General features: G+C 40.2%; 2 protein-coding genes across 2 annotated transcripts; both read right to left on the bottom strand.

Annotated features, from left to right (window-relative positions):
• Positions 1 to 1547: 1547 nt before the first annotated feature.
• On the bottom strand, positions 1548 to 11513 carry oma1 (OMA1 zinc metallopeptidase; the record flags this gene model as incomplete). Its single annotated transcript, XM_083888213.1, has 8 exons — positions 1548 to 2172; positions 4791 to 4940; positions 5449 to 5523; positions 6167 to 6295; positions 7700 to 7807; positions 8094 to 8267; positions 8476 to 8704; positions 11140 to 11513. 8 exons carry the CDS (start codon positions 11511 to 11513, stop codon positions 1855 to 1857), a joined length of 1557 nt encoding a protein of 518 aa, XP_083744339.1. The 3' UTR covers positions 1548 to 1854.
• A 1204-nt stretch (positions 11514 to 12717) lies between these two features.
• mysm1 (Myb-like, SWIRM and MPN domains 1) lies at positions 12718 to 19457 on the bottom strand (the record flags this gene model as incomplete). Its single annotated transcript, XM_083888648.1, has 20 exons — positions 19376 to 19457; positions 19133 to 19202; positions 18274 to 18344; positions 17770 to 17844; positions 17579 to 17669; positions 17384 to 17482; positions 16424 to 16946; positions 16061 to 16325; positions 15850 to 15980; positions 15661 to 15764; positions 15493 to 15570; positions 15305 to 15387; positions 15059 to 15113; positions 14821 to 14871; positions 14441 to 14515; positions 14156 to 14344; positions 13935 to 14067; positions 13342 to 13447; positions 13206 to 13263; positions 12718 to 13083 (listed from the first exon to the last, which is right to left on the bottom strand). The coding sequence occupies exons 1-20, from the start codon at positions 19429 to 19431 to the stop codon at positions 12718 to 12720; spliced, it is 2679 nt and encodes an 892-aa protein (XP_083744774.1). The 5' UTR covers positions 19432 to 19457.
• Positions 19458 to 22264: the final 2807 nt, after the last annotated feature.

Consider the following 22264-nt stretch of genomic DNA (forward strand, 5'->3'; position numbering starts at 1 on the left):
CGCACACACACACACACCAAATCTTTCAGAAGAAAACTCATCATTCACCCACTGCCTTAATTGATTAATGTGATGTTTTGATGTTCTCCTGCTCCCTCACACACAAACACACACACACTCAGTCACATAATACAACATCTTTCCATAATCGTGTTTTCTCTGATAAAAATACATCTTTCATCCATTTGATTTAGATGTAGAGCTTCCAGAGGAGGGAAAAAAAAGAGCCAAAATAATCAATTTTTTTTTCTCTTCCCAAATTTATTTTTTGCTGCCATTTGCAAACAGAGCACATTTTCTGCTGAGATATTGCTATGCAAAAACCAGATTACCTTGGCTTTTCATTGCACTGTTTTGCACAAACCCATCGCTGGCCACTTGCTCTTGTAAAAACACATCCTTGACTTTAAACCTTTTGTGTTTACAGTAAAATAAAGCATCTACGGAGGGCACTTGTTAGACCTAGCCTCTTTTTTTTATTGCGTGGCTGTTGCTGCAAGCTGTTGCTGTAACAACGTTCTCTCAGTCAGCGCGCCTTGTTAAATAAAACTGTACAAAGATTTCTCAAAGCTCGACGATTCCTGAGCAGAAGGCTGTGTTTTAAAACCTGAAAACAACCCGGCATAAATTTACACCAATAAATCCCTCAGGGCAGAGTATGCATAAAGTACTGTGTGTGTGTGTGTGGCATGGAAATGTCCTCGTCATAATGAGAATGTGGATGTCCTCTACATTCTCCAACATGCATACACAAAGTGCTTATGCTGGTCGCATTGGAGTGTGCCGATGAATAATGCACATATTAATATCACAACGTATGGAAGCTTTTACTAATTAATTCATAATCCCCCCCCCCCGTTTCGAGGTTATCTAATGAATGTGGCTTCTTTGTCATCACTAGGTGTGGTTACCGGATAACATCCTGCGAAAGTTCAGTTGGCAGCATGTTGAGATGAAAAGGTTAGGAGCGATCGTTTCCTTTAAAAGGTGATTTACAGCACGTACGAAATGTATTATAATAGGATATAAAACGACCATAACGTGTCGCCAGAGATGAAGGAAACGTTAAATTGAAATACTGGCGTCACAGATAACAATGTATATTCCCAAAATATGGGTAACACTTTATAATAAGTACTCACTATTAGCATTAGTTAAGCATTAATATATATTGAATTCATCATTTATAACGCATGAATACTCATTAGTATGTAGTTTATATACACAGTTATAGATGTTTTACTTATCCCACCAGCTGAGGAACAGTGTCCAAATAGCTTCTGTGCTCAAGCAGCCAATCAGCATCCACCTCCAATTTATTAATGCTTAACTAATGCTAATAGTGTCTACTTATTATAAAGCGTTACCCAAAATATGTTTTTGTCAGCTGCAAATTGGGACTCTGTTTTGGTTTGGTGTTTTGGTCTATTGCGCCACCTAGCATATAGCACAGCGAGTAACACTTCAACACACATGATGCCAGCAGAGCGAGCGCAGAGGAGAGGAGGTAGCTGCGTAAAACCCAAAGAACCTCACAGAACTGCAGTTAAGATCCGTTAAAATACAGACGCTGAAAACTACAATACTGCAACGTACGGCACGTTCTCATCATTTTTTATTCTCTTAATTCACTGCAATTACAGCATGACATCCAACCTCCATTGAGCTGTTACTCCGGCCAACCTATAGGAGTCTTCAGAGCAGTGACAACAATCTCTGCAGTGATTATGGATCAGCAATCACAAAGCTCCTGAAATCTAAAAGGGTGAAATGTCCCCAAATCAGTAATAAATACAGCAGCCAAGACCAGTCAGTGAAAAACTCCACTGATATAGACATAACACCGTGTCAGTGTCAGCTGGGGACCATGTCTTGTGCTCCGTCACCCACAGTGGGAGCACGGACAGGTGCTACTGCTGCACTCGTCTCTGACGCAACAACTGGGACTGGACCTTTGTTTCCTTGGTGCAGATTTGAGGAGGGAAGAAGTGTGGTTTGGGGAAGCAGAGCTGCAGGCAGAGCAGTGTGTGAGACAGCACTGTGGGGCTTGCTTGTCCCCTCTGACCCTCCCTTGCTTTTTTCCAGCAACACCTGGACGCTCTTGGAGAAGATTTTACGAGGGTCGGACGCAGGTAAATCAGGGCAGAGGCAAACTTCCCTCAACTTCAGAGCCTGCGCACAGAGAGAGACAAACAAAAAAAGGTGATTTCACACAACAAAAACAATCACATTGAAATTGTAATAAAGCTTCAAAGAAACGATTAAGCAAGAAAACACATTCAGCCGCAATCATATGCTAATTTCACAGAACCCAAAAAAGAATTGCAAAGTCATTATGCTTGCAGGTATTTGGTAAGAAATTGTATTGTATTGCTTCTAAAACCTAGTTTTTCCTCCCCCACCCTCCCTCGTCTCCCACAAACAGAGACAGGGAGATAGAAATGGAGCTGTTTAAAGTTTTTCTGCAGTACATCTCTAAGTCATGTTGTACTAATCCTACTGCGTCCAGGAAGAGCGAGAGGAGCTGAGGTGCAGACACAGACAGATTGGCACAGGGACATTTAGGCAGCTGTGCAGAGAGTGGGTGATTGCTGTTGGCGGAGCATGTGTTTTCAACATTGGACAATCACGGTCCTTAAAAAGCCTGATTAACAAATTAGGATTGTGAAGTCCTACTGAACATCCAGGTTTATCTTTATCTTTTGCTTGTATAATCCACCTCTGAAACTTTTTTGTGCTTTCTAAAGTCTTTTCAGCCATAGGGCTGACAAGCAGATTGGCACATGCAGGAATATATGTATATGTAATAAGGGAGATGTTCTAGGACCGTTTTTTGGTGGAGCACTCATTTTCAATATTAGGATTATCCCATTGAGACATGGGTTCTCATTTTCAAGAGAGACCTGTGTTGCTGGTCACTACAGCCAATCGCAGCTGAAACAGGGCGAAAGGAGGGGTACGCCTATGTGTGAAGTCAATTATTTGAATGTAACAGGCATTTGTTTATATTTAAAAGTTACAAACTACAGCACAGAGAGCATCTACAGGATGATGGTTCTGTCTTCAAATTCACAAAAAAAGGTTCTAAATGACTCATCACACATTCTGTTTTCTCAATATAATGTGTTACCTTAAAGACACTTTAGTATGGCACTTTTCTCTTGCACATTATGCACTATAGTTACTGGTTTTTAATGTTGTGTTTCAGGTTTTATAGTTCGACGAATTCACGAATGTGAATTTTTCATTCCGTTGTAAGAAACATGTCCCTGTGGAGACAATAAAGGATATTTGATTTCATTGATTGATTTTGAACTGTGGTTCAGGTTAGTGTTAGGCATTAACCTGTTATGGTTAAGGTTATGGATAATGCATTGTTTAAGCTGTCCAAATGATAGCTGTGTGAACCATGCGTGTATGTTCTGTATTTGATTGTGTCTGTAACCTGCCGGGGACTGCAGATGGAAATTAGCTAGTAGACTAAATCTGGCACAAATGATCTTTTCGCTTGCTGAAATAAATGTATTTTGAACACTGTCCCTGATCCAGATAAATGTAATAAACCAAACTGATCAATCTCACAAAGGCTGAATGAGCAGAGCTAGTAGGAATGAACCACAATTAAGCACATTCTCGCACACCTACTGTACACACACCTGACTCACTAATCTCTCACTTACCGCCAGCGACAAGACTGTGAGCACATGAATGCACTTTGTTCCCAGTGAGTCAACAGGGTCCTCTCTCATGCAAACAGTTGATTTAACGTGCTTTGTTTAAGGATGATGAGCGCACTAGCGAATGCAGCAGGCGCTCACAGAAGTTGGGTTAACTAGCAAAATCAAATTGCTAGTCAAACATCAAATTATGCATGGCTTTCGCCCAACTGTGCTCAGCTGTTAAGTGGCTCAAATGCTGGATTTAACAAAATTGGGAAATGAGGAGGTGAAGGAGGAGGAGGGCACAGCAGAAAGCAGAGGAAGCGAGTTTTCTCAGCGCGTACACACAAACACACACAAAGACACACAAACAAAACAAAGGCCAACGAATCCCCCGAACAATAGTCTTTATCACTTCACTGCCTGTGGCTACAGTCTGGCCTCGCCAACGACTGCGGCTGGAGGTCAATCTACCACACAGGGATATGCTATGGTGCATGGTTACATACACACCAACATAAAACACACACACACACACACACTCAACGACACGGGCACCTGATGGACAATTAGAGGTTTACCCATCTGTTAGCTTTTTTAGTGCTTGCAGCATCTGACAGTGTACCAACAGTCCAACTCACTTTCAAGGTTAAATACATTGTTGCCTGATACATTGTTAATCTCTCCCTCTGCCTCAGACGCACACGCACACGCACACGCACACACACACACACGCATACACGCACACAGAAGAAGTAATGACTGCTGCTGCCATAGAAGTTGCTGTTGTCTTAACTGCTTGTTGATTTCCTTCTAGCCTTAAGGTAGGATTGATTGTCTCACCACAGTAACTGCACAGTTTGAGTCTGACTGCTACTGTGGGGTTGTTTGCTTTTAGCTCCACAACTCAAGGCTGCAGTTAAGCATGTACGCAGGCCGTGGTGCTGCTTAATGTTTTGTTTCATTATATTCCTCTCCACCCTTTGTCTCTCCACATGTCTGCAGGTGGACGTACAGTACGTACCACCACATGCCTGATTATTTCCAGACTGAGACTCCTTCCACTAGTTCCTACAATTAAACTGTTTCTCCACTGCAAGGAGACAGACGTAGGACTGTGTGCCTCTGTACCTCTGGTATAAGGCTGTCCATCTGAGTGAATCTGTTCCTGTGCGACGGGTGTGTGGACAGCCACTCGGGGAGAGACGGCTGCCCTGTCAGCTGGTCTCTGATTTCCATTTGCTGCCAGAAAACCGGTCCAGCTCGCACATCTGCACAAGCCTAGGAAGGATACACACACACACGCCATGGAATCAGAAACACAAACACAGTGTGGCGTCTCTCCGTCTTGTGCCAAGATAAAAAAAAAAAAAATCACACTGCAGTTGATTTAGTTGGACAACAGTGCCCCCTAGTGTTTTGAAAATAGATTACAGGAGAGCAACAGTAGCATAAGAGAGTGATTTTGCATTAAAAACACTGATAACCTGATAAAGACCAAAAAGATTTCACACTATTTCTATTTCTATTTCTATTTCTATTTCACGCTATTTCTACCAAGTTGTAGTTTCAATCCCATGAAGAAACCATGGTGATACACAGAGAAAAAAATGAAGAATGTAAAAGCTTATAGCTAGTTTAGTAAATGAAATTGAATATAAATGTTACGAAAGTCCTAGAGGAGACAAGGATACAAATGTCATACAGTTTGCAGACAGAGCAGAACTTTGTGACAACTAAAGTCACCTTGATAATAAAGTATACAGTATATCAGTGGACAGGACGATACCTTAGCAGCCAACCGCAGTCCAATTTTATCAGCCTCAGCCTCTAGTTTCCGACTGTAGGGACGACTGAAGATCAACTGAGGGAAGAGACAAATAATATGTATTTAGGAGCTTACACAAATTGAATACAATAAATAATAAAAGTCATGCTGTTTCCTTAAAAAAAAAGTCAAATGTGTTCACAATGCCGATTAAGCCTATTAGCTCCAAACCACTCTGGGTTTCACAGTACAACAGTGTTCAAATCTTGTGTTCCTGCACACAGGAAGTGATTGGTTTTTTTTATGTCAAGACGGGGGCAGCAGGTGCACTGCACTTGTAAATCGGGACAAAAAGAAGACAATTCAGAGGTGAATTTTACCCCAAAGAAAATGATTCAGCAGTTTACATTGATGGGATAAAAGCCTCTTGCCCCCCACCCAACCTTGCACTGCTGGTGTATACAAACAAATGCTCCTTCAGTCAGGCCTGATGGTATTGCTTTTCAGAAGAAGGACACAGCATATAAATAACAATACATCATTTCTGTTCACAAAGCCCTGAAGCAGAATACCATGGACACAAAAGACAAAATAAAAATTGAACTGCAGCTGAAAAACTTCAAACATAAAACAAAATAATTTACATTAAATATAGTCTGTGAACATAAATGCATGTTTTATACAAATATTTCTTCCATTCAATGGTGGCCTGGAAATGGTATTGTGCAATGTGTCACACCTGTGTGAGCCTGTCCTGTACCCAGTGTACCAGCAATGCCGAGCTGTCATGTGGACACATGGCCCAGATGGCTGTCAGCAGAATAATGGACAGGAGGTCCATGGCGTGAGACAGACTGGCCTGTTCTGCCTGTGGGGGGAGAACAGAGAGATGTTCGATGACAACGAGGAGGTGACAGATGAGAAAGGGAAGGAAAGGAGGAAGGTTAAAAACATTGAAGACAATGCAAATAGAGAGGGAAAAATGCGAGGTGATCGCGGCAGGTGGAACGTATTGATCATTCCCCTTCTAATTTAGTGGAACTTAACTCTGTAACATGTTTAAAAGTTTTAACAGCAAATCCGATAGAGCACACCGACTGGGTAATGTCAAGCCCATCAATGCTCATTCCCTTCATCTAATTAAAATCCTCCTTCGAGCATTTCCTCTGTGGACAATTTAAAGTTTTGAAAATACACACTTCATTAAAACACTTTTTCAGAACAAGAAAAAATGGTTTTCACTGGCGGAGTCAAACCAGCCATGTGAGGAAAGTTAATTAAATGACAGTTGGTCAACAGGACTGTGGTCATCATAGCACTGACAGCATTAGTGAATGTCTGAGGCTGATGGTCAGTGACTCTTTACCCCCCTTGACTGATGCTCCCTTTGAGACAAAGAGGGAGGCTGTTGATAAATTCAGGCTCTCAGTGAGAGAGAGAGAGAGAGAGAGAGCTGGAAAACCTCCAGCTGTAACTTCTACTCTGGCCCAAGGGCTTCCAAATGACTTCACTTTGTTCTTGGACATTTTTTTGTACTTGAAACGTTTTCACTGACTCATCGTTATGCACAGCAGCAGCAGCAAGGTCTGCCATCAGCTAAGCTTCTCATACGTCAGCATACTTTACACAAACACCTTTAATCTATTACATCACAGGTTTCCTTTTTTTTTTTTTGCAATAAACTGTGCCATGCAAGTTTTAATAAATGCAAATGAGAAATATTTATTTCAGTGAGTGGTTGAAACATGTCAGGTCAGTTTCTCCAGGAAATAATATAATAATAGGTGATATTATTATTGATAAGTTTGGGGTCACTTAGAAATGTCCTTATTTTTTAAGGAAAAGCACTTTTTTTCTTTCAAAGAATATAACATTAAATGAATCAGAAATACACCCTATACATTGTTAATGTGGTAAACGACTATTCTAGCTGCAAACGTCTGGTTTTTAATGGAATATGTACATAGGTGTATAGAGGCCCATTTCCAGTGTTCTAATGGTACATTGTGTTTGCTAATCGCGTTAGAAGACTTTTGGATGATTAGAAAACCCTTGTGCAATTATGTTAGCACAGTTTTGCTGGTTCTTTGACAAAAGCAAAACTATTGTTTTGAATAAAAATCACTATTTCTAATCTTTTCAATGTCTTGACTATATTTTATATTCATTTTGCAACTCTTTTGATGAATAAAAGTGAGACTTTTAATGGGAAACTTGAAACAAATTGTATAGGCGACCCCAAACTTTTGAACAGTAGTGTATATAGTCTTACTGAGTGTCCCAGTAAAGCATGAGCCATCTCATGTCCCAGGACAATGGTGAGCTGGTGAACATCTGCCACAGCTTCCAGCATCCCTGTAAACATGAACACCTTCCCATTCTGTATGAAAGGGAAAACATTTTTTTTTTAATTTTTAAAAAACTTTTCTAAAAACTGACAAGATGAATCAATATGAGTTATGTTTTCATATTTTACTATTAGTTTAGTATTAGTAGTTAAAAGATACTGTGTTCTTCTCATTCAATGTCAAAAAAACGTATAAAAGAAAGACACTTTATGGAACACTACATGATAATAACGACTTCCTCACACACAATGGTGTGATAACTTCTAAAGGACATCAAATAATAACCTTTTACACTTTAATGGCCTTTCTTTCACTTACCGGTAGGACAAAGGCGTTGACGTCTGGACTCTGCACCACATGGACACTCCAGGTGACATCAGACACTTCAGGGATGTCCTTGTTCCTCAGTGCCAGATGCTCCACCACCCGCTTCACCACCTTGTGACGGGGGTCACTGACCGCAAGCAGCAGGTCTGCAAACTCCTCCAGGTACTGAATAGCACACACACACATATATATATACTGTATATTAGAAATGTTTACGCACATGTTTTTTTTCTTTTTTTACTTTGTTTTACCTTGTTTTGTCTGCTTAGAAATACATTTACCATTGCTGAATGAGCTTAAAAAAATAATTATTTGTGATTTTTCTTATGCCTCGTCTTCCTGTATCACACACACACACACGCATGTCGCTCACAGCTTCTGAAGTCAAGGCAGCCAGCTCCATGAAATTTTCCCTGCTGAACACCAGGAGGCGGATCCGTCCCGTCAGAGGAGACTCATCCAGGTGGGTCAGGAGAAGGAGAGCCACGATCACCATGGCAACGACCGCCCCTGCCGTCAGATGCCAGCGACGCAGCCGAGCCCATTCTCGCAGGAGCTGTCGTCGGTTGTTCGGCAGAGCCACCCACCACTTTCTTATACTCCTGCACACGGAGGAAGACGACAACACGTCAGTGTAGTCAGTTTGCGTCGCTCACACGACCTTTGAAATCATCAGCCGCTCTAAAAAAAATCACGTGTTGTCTATAAAACGTTTAGAATTTAGAAGGCAAAAAGAAAAAGCCTAATTATTTCATTTTTAAGGGGAGCATGGACACAAGAATAGCAAAAAAATATGCTTAAAATATGTTCACATAATATACATTTTCACATGATTCTTATCATGGATTTAAAATTCTAAGTAACGTTGTGTGCCTGCCTGGAAAAGTCAAACGTTGGTCATGACTAGTGATAAGTAGCTAAACAAATCAACCAACTCAATTACAAGATTTCCAAATGAGCTACATGATTCAAAACAAAAATTGGTTTAATTAACAATGTGTGACTAATGGTGTGCTTTAGGAAACCAAGTGCACACAATGATGCTGTCATAGATACTTATTATTATTATTATTCATTATTGCCAGTTAGTTAAATCCAATTAAACATGGCAAGGCAACAATTAAAATAGTTATGAATGAGTAACTATGTGTATTTACTCACAACGCCTATGCACCTGCTTCCATCAGCCAATCACATGGCAGCAGAGCAGGCGAAATATGTAGCAATGGAGCTTGGTCACTGTTTGTACCTGTGTGTACGACACACTTTTACAAACTTTAACATGTTCTCACCTTGGGAAACATTCAGTAGATTTAGTTACTGTTCATAATAAACAATCAGAATGTGGATATAATGAAATCAGTCACAGTGACTTTGACTCTCCAGCACATCAGTGTTTTAGAGGTCAGTCAGAACTGTGCCAAGAAAAACAACAACAAATGGCAAAGGAAACAGAAAAGGACAATGGATAGATGGGTCACAGATAACAGAAGGACAACAATAACAATGCATCCTACAATTATTGTGATCACAAAAACATTTAAGAATGAAAATAATGAACCTGGGGTGAATAAACTAAATGTAAGACGGCACTTCAACACGGGACAGAGAGAGAGAGACTGAAAAAAACACCCTGATGAATCTGAGCTCATGTTTCTGGATCTGTGCCGAATCACACAGGTGGAGCAATCAGGATCTGGTGTCAACAGCATGACTCAACCAACTCCACCTGTCTGGTTGCAAAAATCCCTGCTGCTGGTGATGGAGTAATGATGTGGAGAGAACGCCTTAATCATGGTTTGAATGCCAACGCCTATGTGATGTTGACAAAGTGGCTCTTTCTTTGTAGTCACAAATGTCTTATATTGAACTATATTCAAATATATTCAAATAGAGAGTAAAATGACAGTCACCCAAATGTGACTGTAATAATGTGTTTGATGTCAGTGTGTGCGGGTGACAGGTACAGAGACAAAATAGTGACAAGTGATGCTCCAGTGAATGAAAACCTCTATTCACATGAAATGAGGACAGATTTTGTGGTTGTCCTTAAACCACCTCTTAATAAGATTTTGTGGTTGGATCTGAGCACACTCAGGACAGACTGGGAGTATCCAGATTTGTACAGACTTGTATGATCTGCCCATGATCTGATCACTCAGGACGGATGTTAATACCAGGTCTAAACAGGCTCCTCTTCTCCACTACACAAACCTACCACACAATATACAACACAGACACATCTGAAGTATGTGAATAGGGCTGAACGATTTTGAATAATATCTAATTGCGATTATTTAAACAGGAATTGCGATTGCGATATGATTCGCGATATCAGAGGGAATGGAAATCTTGACATCATGATTCTCATTTTCCTTCGAAAAAAAACATATTTAAAATGATTTACTGTGTGATATTTGTGCAGATCTGTGATAAACAAAGATGTTCCCTGCAGTCTGAAGAATATGATGTGTATGTATATCAAGAAAATTATTCAGCTTAAATGATATTTTGACACACATTTTGGCTTTAACAAATATTGCGCCTCCTGCGATTTGGAAATTGCAATAGGCCATATTGGGGTTTTGATTAAAATTTGATTCATTGTTCAGCCCTATATGTGAATTTGAAGCCTCACATTTGTGCTGTGTCCTATTTTGAGAGGCTCTGTTCATACTTCACATTCTCAGTAAACACAGTGTAGGTAAAGCTGCACTTTATTTCCAACTTGCCCTCATTTTATTTATTTTATTATTAGCAAAGACAGGATTGTGTAGTTTTCTCTGCTGAATTGGATGCATCATTCAATTATGGATTAAAGGGGAAAATAAAATCACAATATCCACTGTATAAATTTGACAAAAACACAATTAAGAAGAGAACTATCAAAAGGTGTTCCATTTATTATGAATCAAAACTTTAAAGAACTGCTAACCCTAACCCAAGCATCATTATGTTGTTCCTCACAGAGATAAAGTTTCCATGCAGTATATTTTGAATGAAACAGGTTAAAGAGGTGCAGAATATTGTCTCCTACCTGCCCAGTATTATAGCCATGAGCTTCTGCAGAGGTTTCAGCACCAGCCATATGACAGGAACGGGCAGAGCCTTCAGGGAGGCTGAGGTGTGGAAGTGTCCAGACTGCTGAGGTGTTGTGGTGAGTTTGGGACTACTCTGGAAACACGGGCTAGGTCCATTTCTAAAGAATAACACAGGTTGTCCAGTCGGAGTGGCTCTGAAGAGAAAAGAGGTCGTTGTTGCCTTTTGACAGCTGATCTGAGACGACACAGGGATCGTCTTCTTCACAGAAAAACCAGCTTGTTTACTGATGAAGGCGGCGCGTGTCAGGTGCGAAGAGAGAGACCCGGGGCGGCTGCTGCACCTGAACAGACCGACAGCGAACACAACCATGGCGCGTCCTTGTGATTCTGATTCAACTCTGCACTGATTCACATAATGGCAGCCTACTGCAGGCGCCGCCGACAGCTGAGAAGATTTAAATGTTGAAATTAACAGTCACGGGATGTTTTATGAGCTAGTTCGTGTGACGGTCATAACTGTTCGCCGCCGTCAATGTCAGTGCTACCAACGCAAGCGAGCGACAACCATGATGGTTTCCACCGCAAAGCCGCTAAGACACAGTGGCGGAAACAATTCTGTCATTATGTCCCAATGTTTGTTATTGACACATTGACGCCGAGAGTTACTCCTGTCATTTTCTTGCGACGCCACACGTTTGTAGTCCAACCAAGTAAGTCACCGGACAGTAATTTAGTTGTTTTGAGAGTTCAACATTTCCGCACCTAAAATGCTTCCCCCTAGAAACAAATGGCAGCACAAGTTCCAGACACTCGCATGGAATTCGTTACCAGGTTTTTTAACAACAGAAAGTAACATAACAGTTTATTATTAATTTATTATTACTATTTTGAGTTAGGAATCACATAGCAATTGTATTATAATAATAATAATAGTGTATCCAAGTAATAGCTTGGTAATAACAATTAACTAACCAGAAATAGGCATATTAGCATCCTGATTCATTAGTTCATACACAGAAACCACAGTTGTGTTGGACATTACAATTCCTTGCATTAATAATAATGTAAAAAATATATATTATAGTTATGATGTGTTGTTATATATTAATTTTCTAACAGAGCTGAACAACCATTTACTCTCACGCTCAAACCTAGTCAATTTAGAGTGTCAAATTAATCGTTGCATGTTTTTGGAGGGAACCAAAGAACCCGGAGAGAACCCACGCACACACCGGAAAAACATGCAAAACAGGTAAATCAACAATTTACAATAAATAAACAACAAATCCTCATGCATGGTTCTAACAAATTCGCACATACAAGAAAGCTTACATTTCATTCACATCTTTTCATATTGTTTTAATATATATTAAAAAACACACATCGGGTCAGTCACTGACTTTTTGTTTAGAAGACTTTAATATGAATTCTACTCACAATCTCATTCTAATATGACAAAATATTATTTTTAAAAATAAAGAATAGTTTGCGATACAGATACAAAGCTATGCAGTTTACCCATAAAAATCTATACTTTCACTGTTGTATAGTACATGTAAGAGATATTTGGTCCATCACAGTAGATAGTCATGCTCAGACGATAACACTGAGCCCAGGTGTAACACTGTGATGCTGTTCATCTCTGAGTTTGTGTCTGTGACAGGTTGTGCACTGTTGCCTGAAGCTATATCAGGATCCTGATCAGGGTGTCTTCCTCCTCTTCCTTCCTGGAAAATGTCCTGGTTGATCAGCTGATCAAAAGCATCTGCAGCAGTGTCATCTGAATCCACTGCTCTTGGTGAGGCGTCTAAAGACTCTGCCTCTTCCTGCTGCTGTTTGGCAATAAAGTCAGACTGGAAAAGGGCCTGGATCTGGGTAAGGAAGGGGTCTCCCTCCTCATCTGGCAGGGGCTCCAGGTATCTGGCGAGAGATGACAGCATCTAAAAAAGGGGAGGGTATTTAAAGCAGAGACACATTAAATATTAAAAGTAGGGGTGAGTCATATAAAATTATGTTAAACACTGGGATGTACAAGTAAACAGCATTTACAGGTTAGACTAACCTTCTCTAAACAGGTGAGATGAGAATCTTTCCGGAAAAATCTGTCCATCTGCACACTCCTGACCAACCAGAATAGAAAAAAGTCATAATATGATTTAAAAAATAAAAAATAAAAATGTGATCGGCCTCTCACTCACCCGTGTGTTTCAGAGTATTTGTGGATGATCCACTGAGCTCTCCTCATTGTCTGTTCCCAGTCTGGGATGTCTTGTGATGACAGGAAGTCAAATCTGAAGGGCAGCTCTATGGAGCAAAAGAAAGACACTCAGCCAGTGGATAAATTGTGGTAATGTGGACAGATGTCCTGTAAATATGTGTGTGTATTTAACTCCATAATTCCAGGAAAAAAAAACGAACTCAAGCGCATGAGCACTATTGAGAATAACGCATGGTTCACACAATGTTGAGCTGTGAACACAAGCAGCTAATAAGATGCATTTAATGGCCCTGGTAAATTTGATCACTTCTGCTGCGTCCAAAGCATGTTGAGCTAAGAGGAGTGGCTTCAAGATACCTCATAAATTGAATCACTTCTGCAAAGTGCTTGCTGCTGCCACCTTGTGGTAATCCATGCACCTCAGTGCACTCACTGATAAAATAATGTTTTGTTTTGCATCTTTTTTCATATATTTCCAATGAGTCACCTTAACTGATCAATGTTTTATACGTTAAACAAATAATGAACTATTCATGCCCATCTGTAGTGTGTGCATTTGTGCTTTAAACATACTCTGGGGTCCTGATGGCTCCTGTCTTTCCTTCACCAACAAACAGGTGGTTTGGGAGTGTGGGGTTGGATTTGCTGGGTCATATGGGCTCACAATCATACCAATAAAGGGCGCTCCGCCTCGTGAGAAATAACTCTGGAGCAATCAGGAGGACACAGGAAATTAGACGAGAGAATGATAGACTCAGACTCACGTACATGACCTCCACATCCACTCGTTTTACCTGGAACTGGTCTTGTGTGGTTATGTCCCGCACTGAAGGGTTGGGGTGGAAGGACGGGTGTGAGTGGTACCAGCCCACCACACTATAACCCAGGGACGACAGTGTATCACAGGCTTGTGTTTGAGACACAGGGTCCATCTCACACTGCAAACCTGTACTTACACTATTACATGGCTCTGCTACGCAGATCTAAACACAAACAGTTTGCCATTAAACAGACATTTCAAAACAAAGAAACGATCTCTTCTGATGTTTAATACTGTTTAAACTGTTCAAACCTCCTACCTTCAATACTTTGTCTTCCTCATTAAAAGTCCCTCCCAGCAGACCAATAACTTCCCCCCGGGATACATGGGCATGCTGAGGACCACAACACATTTGATCAATTTAGGAGCAAGTTAAATGAGAGTAATATTCTATTGTATATATAACATAACAAAAGAAATAGTATTGGTATTAAACAAAGCCATTTATCTCAATTTGCATTTTGACTAAGGGGCTTACGACAAAGTAGGGAATGGCAGAGAGAGTTTACATCCTTAATGGTTTGCAAAAGGCAACCAATGCTCCCTGACATGGTTGGGAAATGAAGGGGTGAGCTTCAGACTCCTTTCCTGTATTGGTTATTATCACAGCAGACATCAGAATGTGTGTGTGTAGCATACCATGTCCATGATGAGAAGAGTCTCTGCACACACAATAACCTGGAATGGTTCCTGGCAAAACAGAAAAAAAGTGGAATACAAGAGAACACCTTATGTGAGAACCGTTGGAGAAAATTGAATGTGCTCTCCTATTTTAAACCAAATGAAGGTTCCAGAGACATAACACATAAGTAAATAGAAAGTGATTCCCCTCCTATTTTACTAGTGACTGATGAGAATAAGAGAGACGGCCACTGACCTGTACGTCCTCTCCAAAATACCTGCAGGGAATCAGCTGGAAGGGATCAAATGACCTAATAGGGGAAATGTAAAGAGCATTAATACATGTGTGTAGCTGACAACCATTCATTGATTATTTGCCTCTTATGCATCTTTAATGCATTAGATCGTTGGTCTTGTATCGAGATACATATCATATCGGCCACAGACCAGGGACATGCAACCCAAGAACAAAGAAAATGTTCCATTGATTCATGACACTCACCCTCTGTATCTGGACATCTTGCAGGGTTTAGGCTGCCTTTTCATCTCCTCTCTCCTCAGAGCAAGTTCCTCAGCACTAAGATGCTGACGGAAACACCAAAAAACACAAGATCAGTATGTCTGTATATATATATATATGATCAATATGTGCGTATGTGCATGTGTTTTTACATAAAACTGCGTCCAAACCTGATAAGTCTGTCCCTCCAAGTCTTTGGCATCACGCCAATTCCCCCATATGTCTCTCACACGACGCTTCCTGGTCCGCTGCAACCAATCGGCAATTAGATCAAAGATGAATAATCTCATAGTTTAGATGCTTGAAATGAGGTGTCAGAAATGACTGAGTGTGTCTACCATGCTCTGCAGTCTCTGGGCGAGCTGATAGGCCTCAAGCAAATCTTTGCCTTCCTTGTGCTTGGAGCGATCCACCAGCAATGGCCGATTGTACACCGCTTGCTCTGTGAGAGAAGAGATGGAGTGAGAAGGATGAAAAGGAAAGCAAAATTAAAATTAAAAGTGCTGCATTCAGCTCTGTGAAGTTACCACAGTTGAAGTTGATGGCTCCAATGAGCTCCAGATAGGTGTGTATTCTCCCAATGCAGTTGACGTCTCCACAGTTCTTCAGGCCTGGGCGAACAGAGGTCTTGTTCAGATACTTCGGCTTGCTCTTCAACCTGGTAAACAGAGACATTAAAAACCTGCCTCCTATGCACAGCTGTGGTGTGATTAAGAAGTAAGCAAACATGTCTGATACCACTGATCCAGGATGTAGTTTCTGATCTTCAAATATCTCTCCGGGGTCTTGGAGGGTCGTCCCTCAAAGAACTCTGGTATGGCTTGTTTCTCATCCTCAGTGATGGCCTCCTTGTCCAACTCAATCTCCTGTTTAGGTATCTTGAGCTCCTCCTCCTCATCTTCTTCCTCCTCCTCCTCATCTTCATTCCTGTTCTCCTCCCTCTCATCCAGGTCTACTTCTTCCAAGTTCAGATTTAAAATTTGCTCAGTCTTATCAACAGAACCTAAGAGAGGAAAAAACATATTAAACGAATGATTTAAATCATTGTAAACATACAGTAGATTCATGCTGAAGTGATTAGAGCCAGTGTGCATTCATTACCCCTCCCATCAGCAGAGGTGTTTTTCAGCTGACTCATCTGTGCTGAGCTCTTAGAGGGGGAGCTCTGGTCCTCATGATTATCACTCATTTGCTCTGATTCCGTCATAGTTTCTGATTGAGGGCTGTTTATGAGAGACAACACTGTCTCATCTTCCTTAGTGTCAGCATGCTCCTCTGTGGAAGGGACTGACGATGAAGGCTGAGGAGTTTGTGGAGGTGGAGAGATGTTACTGTATGAGTCTTTTATCTCCTGCCCACCATGACCTGTCTCTTCCTGCTCTCCTGTGGGATTTTCTGTCTGGGTCTCTGGGTTTGTTTGCTGCTCTGGTTCAGTCTGCAATTTCTCTTTGGCATCTGCATCATCACTCAGGTCATCTGTGATGTCGACATCCTCATCCTCACCATCAGAGAGCTTCTCTATGCGAATGGTGTTGTCTGTGGTGGACGCGTGACTGGATGTGGGCTGCGGAGGCTGCGGCGCAGCTCCTGCAGGGAGAGCTTCAGGTCTGGGCTCTGATTTACACTGAAAAATTTGACAGATGATGAATTCATTTGTTTATCCTTTCCTATGCAATTATTTGTATTTAAACTTTATTTATACAGGTGATATCACAACGACAGAAGGTCTCACGTTCAGGACAGCCCTAACCAGGACAACAACATGACACAGATGAACATGAACTGACATTTAATATGATGTCTCCTGTAAATAGTCTGTGCAAACCGAGACCTTAATGTTTTGCATGTTTTATTTTCTTTTTTATGTAATTTATAATTTTTTCCCCATATTTTATAAATGCTATATGGTATTACAGATTTATTGTATTGTTACAAAAAGAGTACCTGATAGTGTAATGGCAAAAGGTGATCCTAATAAAGTAAACTAAGCCTGAATAAAACCTGCAGAAAATGAACACAACAGCAGTGGCACACTGGAATAATTGTTTAATTAAATCTCACCTTGTGTTTAAAATACTGCCTGGCGTAGCTCTTGACCTGAAGGACAGTACGGCTTTCCACCAATTTAGCAATCTTAGTCCACCTTCGACCAAACTGAGCCTGCAGAACCACAAGCCCATGTTACAGTTTCACAAAGAAACGAGCATTTCTACATATGCTAAAAGCACAGGTGTTGGAGAAAAAGGGGGAGTTTACCAGTCCTTCTTCAAAACGCTCTTTCTCCTGTTTGGACCAACGAGAAGACGATGCTGAGGCTGGGGCTGAGGCTGAGGCTTTGGTCAAAGAACTATGCAAACAACAACAGAAAGCAAGGTGACATAAATATATACAACAGAAGGATCAAGAGTATTGTGCTCATGTGGATTTAAAGAGAGAAACACACTTACTTCTTCACTTTGGGCTTGTTGCTCGCAGCACTTTCCCAAACCTGACTAGGAATCTCTTTACCTGTCAGGTAGTATCTATACGTATAGTTCAGGACCAGTAAGGGAACTGCATTAAAATAGTGTGCAGCACAGTTTTAAAGACAATGATATGAGACACAGAAAAATATTTTTAAATTAAATCATACAATTTATAAGAAGTCCTGTTGAAAGGCATAATTAATTTGTAATTTCTGAACACTTGCAGTACATCTCTCTATTACTTATTCCATTCTTATGCATTTTATTTCTGCATTAAAATGAACATCTGTCAAGACATTTGACAAACTTTTCCATCAGCAATGCTTTTATCTTGCAAGCCTCGTCAATCTTAGGAGTTAAAGTGAATCTATAAAATTCAGCAGATGCTACAAAATCTGTCAGGACAAGAGAAACAAAATAAAATAAAATAAAATAAAATAAATAAAACCACTGTGTGTGATGCATTCACATTCAGTTAAAGGATACTGCTCCTCCAGCAGCATTCTCTGTATCACCTCTCGGTTCTCAGGACTAATGGAGTTGTCCAGCTCCCACGGCTGCATGACAAAGACAGACAGACGCACAGACCTTCTCAGTGAAAGACACTAAATCTAATTGTATGTAAGTCACCGGTTTACCTCCCTAAGTAAATATGTGTAAATGTAAAATTCTGTTTATAATTGGCAATGTGTAAGATGTAAGAATGTTTTTCATTAATGCCAATGAAGCTTTAAATGCCAGTCACAGACAAATAGTAAAATAATAGTAAAATAAACACCAACACAGTGGACATCCACAGACACACAGACACAATCATGGGCACAGTAATAGACACTCACACATTGATAGACACACAGATCTTGCTTACTTGTTAAGTGTGTGTGTGTGTGCGTATGTGCTGGGATGGGGGTCTGTACGGGTTGGTCTGGGATGGGCTGTTTTTAAATGTATAAACTACATTTTCTAATGTACGTAAAGTTCTTTATACATTAAGTTATTATTATTACTACTTGTGCAACTTTATTGCACATTCAATCTTCACATAACATTCGGCTAAAGAGAGCCACATTCGGCTCGAGACAGCCTCATTCCTCTACTCTAGGTGTCACACTCTAAGTGCTCCCGGAACAACATAAACTAGGAACAACAATTCTATTGTTACAATTCCGTTGTGTTTAATTTGAAATGCTCAACAACGTGCACCGTGCCTTCTAAATAAACTTAAAAATAAAATGTTGAAATAAATAAAACATGAATACAGACACAAACACGGACAGGAACGGTCACAGACTCACAGTCACAGACGGTGACAGACACAGTGACAGGTTTCATGAACTCTTCCTACCAGAATCCCTGCGCTGCTCGTCCACGCAGACTGCAAGAACTGTTCCTGGACCAAACCTGGGTCCAGCTCACTGCAACAGAGAGCGAAGCGGGACGTGAACACAACCAGCCTTAACACAAGAGTTAAGTCTGTACCGTGAGGCTGAAAACGACACACAGCTCTCATTTAACAGCACAGACATATGAACCCCACTGTAAAATGTATTCGAGTTTATTCTTAACCACAAAAGGAAAGCATTATTACTTTAAACTGCTTCCAGACTCGTCTCCCTCGATGTCAACATCCACCTCGTCCTCCATGTTGTTGGATAAACGTAAACAAAAGAGGAGAGAGCGAGAGAGAAAGAGATAACTCTGCCTAAAGCAGTGGTCACATTTAGTCACAGCGACACCCTGTGTCTGGCTGAATCAGCGTCTCAGACATAAAGAGGTTTCATGGTGTTTGACTCTTTATTATTAGCTCCTTTAAATTCCTCTGTCCTGTTCCTCTACAGTCCAGCTGCTCTCTGAAAAATAACAGTCAGTTAGTGTCTTATCAGCAGCCTCCACACAGAATTTTTAAATTTAAAAAAATCAAGAAAATCTAATTTCTTTGTCCAAATAAGGGCAGATTTCGTAGCTGATGTTTCTCTGAAGCAGGGGTCACCAACCTTTTTGAGACAGAGAGCTACCTTAAGGGTAAAAAATAATATTGAGGGCTACCATATAATATTTTTTTGTTTGTTTAGCATTTAAATGATTAATATTATGCATTAAACTGCATACACATTCATTCCAGTGCTTACTCCTAACGATTACCAGTTTTTATAAACAATATCAAAGATATTTTACTGAGCGATCATACGGATACATGCAAGTGAGGTGAAGTGAAGTGAGCCCGCGGGCACCGTATTGGCTGCCTGCGGGCTACCAGGTGCCCGCGGGCACCACGTTGGTGACCCCTGCTCTGAAGTAATTGTTAAAAAAATACAGAGTAAAAACACAAAATAGGATATTTACAAGGGAAACTTACCCTGTACTAATACCACAGCTAAAGACCATTTCTTAACCCCCCCCCTTCATAATATAGTGAAGTGCTTTCTAAAAATGCAACCTGTTTTGCATCTTTATTCAGCAGGTCGTTGACTAAATGCAATAAAAAAGTTCTTCCACTCAAAATACACATATTGGGTACCTTAACCCTTTAAGGTACATACCAAGAAAAAAAGCAAAGGAAAAATAATTTCTTTGCATTTTTTTATTATTTTATTACTTTATTTTCTTGTGATAATAACAACAATCATACTTTATTTTTTATTTTTTTTTAAAGTAGACCCTACAGTATTTCAGATACAGGCCTCTACCAAACGGTTGAGACGTCTGTTCATAATAAACCTGGTTTACATAATTCATAAAGTACAACATTCAGAACAAGTGACATTAAGTGTTATTGAGTTCAGCTTGATGCATTTTTCAATGAGATAAAGTGACTAAGTGTGGTCGACCAAATGGTTGAGTAGTACCTTAAAGGGTTAAATGTCATTGTTAAAGCCTTTAGAAGAGAATATGCAATGATGTATGCAGTCTCTGGAGTGGGTATTATGATAAAAAGATTTGAATTGGTTAAAATCAATAGTCATCACATTTAATGACAGATAACTCTGACTTTTGCAAATGGGGGACTTGAACCCAAAAATGTGTTGGCACAATTCAGTTTGTTTTATTGTGATTTTGTCCGACTGAGCAAAAACAAATCTTGACGGCGCCTACGCTACTGTTGAATAGAAATCCACACAATTGAAAGTCACAAGGTTTAAAGACGACAAAAGTTTTATTTAGAAATTCACAGTTTCTAATGGCACTACAGTTTTTGCAGTAACTCACTCCTGCTCAAAAAAATACTGTGCAGCTCTTGAAAGTTCTCACAGACAGAAAGAGAGAGAAAAGAGAGAAAAGATAGCACTTGACATACAAGATTAAAAAAAAAAAAAAAAAAAAAGTCATGAGGAGTCATACAAAGTGCACACTGAGCTCTGAGAATTTCTTTCTCACCGAGTTGTAGGGATAAGTAGATTCACCAAAGTAGTAGTTTCTCATAACACAGACGCGCACACGTATGTGAGATCGACAACAAAAACCTCACGTGCGTACGGGTTCACATCCAAACATAAGATCATACACATTCAAAAAAAAATACACACACACACACACGATATTCGATATAATGAATCAAATTAAGTGTTCCAAATCATACCCATCTTTACCGTGTTCCCTTTATTCAACAATTAGAATCATTCCTTTAACAGACCACACTTTCATCATCATCATTCAACGTGGGGCAAACGCATGAAGAGCAGTGACGACGAGAGAATAAAATGGTTATAGCAAAGGATGCAAAGACAGACTAGTCAGTGAGAAGAGGAGCAGACCTATAGATAAAGCATTTCAAGCTCCCAATGATAATATGGTAAAGTGGTTAAAAAAAAGAGCAAGCATTAAAATAAAATCTTCACAGTTATAGAGAATGTCGTGCAATGGGTTCAGAGGTGACCCTGGAGGATGAGCGTATGAAGAGAGACTGGTCAGAAGATGTAAAGAGGCCTTCGTCAGGAGAACATTTATGAGGTTTTTGTCTCTGTCAAAACGGGCACCTAAAAAATCCAGCCAATCAGAGCCGCTCAGAAACTGCATACATTAAAAAAAAGAAAAAAACAAGAGGAAAGGATTTGTTAAATTTCATTTAAAAAAAAGGTAAATCTCTTTTTCCCACAACTGAATGCCCTACATTGTTCAAGTGAATGTTACAGATGTAGGGTCAATTATTAAGTTAAAATCAGCTCGTTTCATCAGAAGAGATAAAACAAATAGAACAGAGTTAAGATACTTCCACAACCTCCAGCAGACTACGCAGCAGCTCTGAGAACAAATACAAAAGCAGCAGTGTGACAGTATCAATAAACATCTGGTCTTCTCGATTCAAACTCATAAACGGCACGGTCTTGTTGGACACATATATATATATCTATATATAAATAGTGTGCTGCAGTACATGTGACTGCTGTTGTAGATGAGGCTGAGGAAAACTAGAGTACGGTCTGTGAAAAATCAGAGCCCAACATTAAAAGGAAAATCTGTGGTTAAGCCATTCACCATG

The sequence above is a fragment of the Microchirus variegatus genome (assembly GCF_963457635.1).
Source record: "Microchirus variegatus genome assembly, chromosome: 4".
Lineage (NCBI taxonomy): Eukaryota > Metazoa > Chordata > Actinopteri > Pleuronectiformes > Soleidae > Microchirus > Microchirus variegatus.